Below are 3,781 nucleotides of genomic sequence, written 5' to 3'. Positions count from 1 at the left end.
ATCTTGGTTAAGGTCGCCATTTCATTCGGCAGAATGTGCTTTTAAATTGTAATTTCTTGTTCTATTAACAAGAGCTGTGCCCCTTGAGGTTTTACCTTCTGCTCCATTAAACTCACAAAGCCGTGCTTAGTGGGAATTACGAGCATTGACTTTCGGAGGCTTCTTAGGTGGCATGCCTGCCAACTCAGCGCAGCCGTACAGACAGAAGTACCGCTCTCTTTACCCTGGTTAATAAAACATCCTTTCACTTGCCTTAAGTTTAGAGTTAGGAGTTCCTGATCTGCTTTGTCTTGATTTAGCAGGGGCGATGCTGTAAATCTGCAGGTGGCTTTAGTTTTTAATTTAGAATGTTTTGGTTGCTCCGAGTAGGATTACTGTCTTACTTAAAGGTGCGTTCTTTTCCTCTGATTTATTTTTAACTATAATCCTTTGTAGTGCTATGGAAAGCCATTCTCTCCTTAATCCAAACCTACAGCAAGGGGAAGGAGTTCTTTCCAGTTTCCGCACGACGTGGCAAGAGTTTGTGGAAGACCTGGGCTTCTGGAGAGTGCTGCTCCTGATCATTGTCATTGCTCTTCTCTCTCTTGGAATAGCATACTATGTTAGCGGGGTGCTTCCTTTTGTAGAAAATCAGCCCGAGCTGGTGCACTGAAGCAAGCGGAAAGAAGTGTGCTATGCTTTTCCATGTTGTAATCTTATTTTGAGCTTCTTATAATTTTTCTCTCGGTGCAGACAGTGGCAGCTGTACATACTGTTTGCTTTTTATACCTACTATTAACCCCTCTGAAAGAGAGATTAATTCATTTCAAGTGAAACACTAAATTCTAAAGCATTCCTAAGCTACCTCTCTTTTATCTCAACTTGGAAGCAAGACGTGGAGATGATCCTCTCTGTTGATAAAATATTGTGATCAGAAAAGGTCTTTCATAATGAATACAACATTCTTGAGCATGACATGTGTAACCTAGTACACAACCAAAGTTGATATGTATTCCATATGAGGAGAGGTAAATCTATTGTTGCATAACATTGTGTGCTTCAGTTGAAAGAAAAAAGTTTTTAAAAAGTCCTCTACAAATCTGAATAACATAATGCATTCTGATATATACACAGTACTGAGCTCTATGTTCATAGTTCTTTTAGTGCCTCCCCATAGTTTCTCATCTGCTAGTTTAAAAAAGACTAGAAACAGTGCCAGTCTTACTACGTCTTCACTGTATAGATCGCTCCTTTATTTGTTAGGTTAATACGGTGTTTCTTTCCCGGATGAATTTTATGTTAATATCTGCTTGAAGTGAATTTTGTAGAACAAAGCCTTTGTAGTACTTCAGAAGTAAAATTGTTCGGCCTGTAGGGTGAGGAATTTGCCTTTGTGCCGAAATGTTACTAAGCAAACCTTTCTTTGTAAGGGCGGATTAAAAGTGATGTAGGTGTTCTGCTTGGTATATACCAGTTCTGTTAGGCCATCGTCTCTGTGAAACGTGTCATAAAGGATAACTTCTTTTCCTCCACAAGGACCACATGGAACCGTACAATTGTATCATTTTCATGTTTGTGGAACGGACTTGATTGACTAGAATTCCTTCCTAGAATTACTTTCTATTTCAGTTGTTTTCAGACTGTACTTAGAGGCTTATGAAGTATTTTCTGAGCATGTGGAATGAAAATAGTTAAAATGTTACTGTTTAGGAATATGGTATGAAATGAAATCCTGTTCCATTCTGTACGTAAGCTGTGAAGTCCTTTGTTTGTAAATAACCCAGGGATATGAATCAGTTACATAGTCTTTTCAGAAGGCCAGGATGATACAACACAGTAGTTGTAGGTTTTCAAAGAAAGCAGATTTTCTCCTTCCAAGCTGATTAGATATGCAACTCCCTTAGTTGCATTCAAAACCTCGAAACCTAATGGATTTTTTTTTTTTACTTAACCACTCCAGAATTGTTGCTAAATAACATCAAACATTTATAAGATTATAAATTGCAGTAAGTATTGCTAGAAGTACTTAGATGTTCTGCTACCATGTATGTTCTCCTTTCTTGTTTATGGGTTTGAGTGAAGAGGATTATTGTCTTTGTTTTGGTGTGTGACATGGGCTTCACTAAGATGGGGCCCATTCTAAATTGCGTCTTGATCTCATTTCTTAAGCCAGAGGTTAATGAAACAATACTTTCCCAGCAGTTGCAAAACCACAAAAAGGAAAACCTTACAACAAAAGGAAACTGCCAACAACAAAACAGCATTCTCATTGTCTGGCTATTTCAATTACAGTGCATCTGTTAATGAACAGAGAAATGTAAAATGATATCTAAATCACAGTTACTTTTCTGGATTACTACATTTCTGTTAATGGTACAGTGTATCTCGAATACTGTCTTTCAATATATACTCCCGCATCGTTTGTAATTGTATTCTCAGTATGGATTAACGCCACAAATAAATATATGTTGTAAATATGTTTTGGTTTATTATTGCATTTGTGTAGTGGTAATGATGTGATCCTGTTTTACTGAGGGTTTTTTGTTTTGCATTGATTCTGTTCCTGAGAAATGGAAGCCATGCTAGTGGCTTAAATTAGGTTTTAGAACACAGTTTCTTTAGATTTGTCTGCTTTATTTTCAGTGTTGTTTTTACGTCATGCTGTTTCTTACCTAAGATTTCAGGTATTGAATAAGTCATCTAAAGGCCCTTCAAGATTTCAGGCTACCTATGAGGGGGTACAAAATACAACCAAGAAAAGCAAGTTTTGAGTGTAGCGACTGCAACTGTCTGGAATACCGACATAACAGACCTCTGACTGAAAGAGAAGTTTGCTCTGTACGCACTTCTGTAATTAACAGAGGACATCTGTACCTTTTATTTTGTCTATAACGTTAGCAACTTCCTGTTCAAAGATTGATTCTAAAGAATGAATTCGCTTTCTAAACACTAGGTTTCAAGGAATACAGTCCCTCTTTCTTGGAGGAACAGAAAGAGGACTTTAACCTACTTCCTCTTGAAGCTGTTGTCATAGCAAGTTTCCTATTGCAGCATAATGACATGAATCTCAGTTTAGGTTGTCTGTAGATCAGTAAGATTTCTTTTATTATTTATTATTATATCTAGATATCTTGATCTGTGGACTCCATTTTGCTGGGCCCTTGCCAGATCCAGGACAGATTCTTGTCTTGAGCTTGTTCTGCCTAAAAAGAAGGAAGTGAGAGAGAAAACAATCATGGAGTGAGGAGGGGATTTTTTTTCCAGTGTCATAGGACAACTTGGTGAACAAGATAAAGCAGACTGGAGCATAAAACGGTGGCATGTAGGCTACTCTGCAGAGGACTGTCCCTGTGCTTGCATTTATACCGTAGAAAGATGACGTCTTACTTCATCCCTCACATACCATCACGTCATTTTTGTCTTTAGGGGCTTCTATTTTTACTCATATTGATACTTAGCTTTGTAGAAGGGGATGATCTGTTGTGTGACTGTCTTGGGTGGTATTGTTCTCGGCTACAGCAATATAACACATATTTCATTACTAGACATGGTCTGGCACTGTGAAGTGTATCATCACAAAAAGCTCCTGGGAGAGAAAGAACATGGTTTCATGTGAAAGTATTGAAACAGAAGACCTAGGCGCTGTGATTGATCTGGAGACAGATTTTTTGCATGGGTCAACTAATCACTCTGGCTGCTTTTCATCTCTTGAATAAATAAAAAATTATGAACTCATCTGATAGCGTAGTTAGGTAGGTGTTAGAGTAATGCAAATGAAGTAATTTGTTCAGAAATTCTACAA

General features: G+C 37.8%; 1 protein-coding gene across 5 annotated transcripts in view; it reads left to right on the top strand.

Moving 5' to 3' along the window:
- ANKRD46 (ankyrin repeat domain 46) overlaps positions 1–2,456 on the top strand; it is a 16,573-nt gene extending 14,117 nt beyond the window's left edge. For all 5 annotated transcript variants that reach the window (XM_021385998.1, XM_021385999.1, XM_021386001.1 and 2 more), the window contains exon 6: positions 436–2,456. In XM_021385998.1, the coding sequence (XP_021241673.1) occupies positions 436–652 (217 nt within the window). In that variant the 3' untranslated portion in view covers positions 653–2,456. The remainder of the gene's footprint in view (positions 1–435) is intronic.

Source organism: Numida meleagris, chromosome 2 (assembly GCF_002078875.1).
Source record: "Numida meleagris isolate 19003 breed g44 Domestic line chromosome 2, NumMel1.0, whole genome shotgun sequence".
Classification (NCBI taxonomy): Eukaryota; Metazoa; Chordata; class Aves; order Galliformes; family Numididae; genus Numida; species Numida meleagris.
Note: the sequence above shows the minus strand (reverse complement) of the source record. Positions and strands in the feature narration are given on the sequence as shown.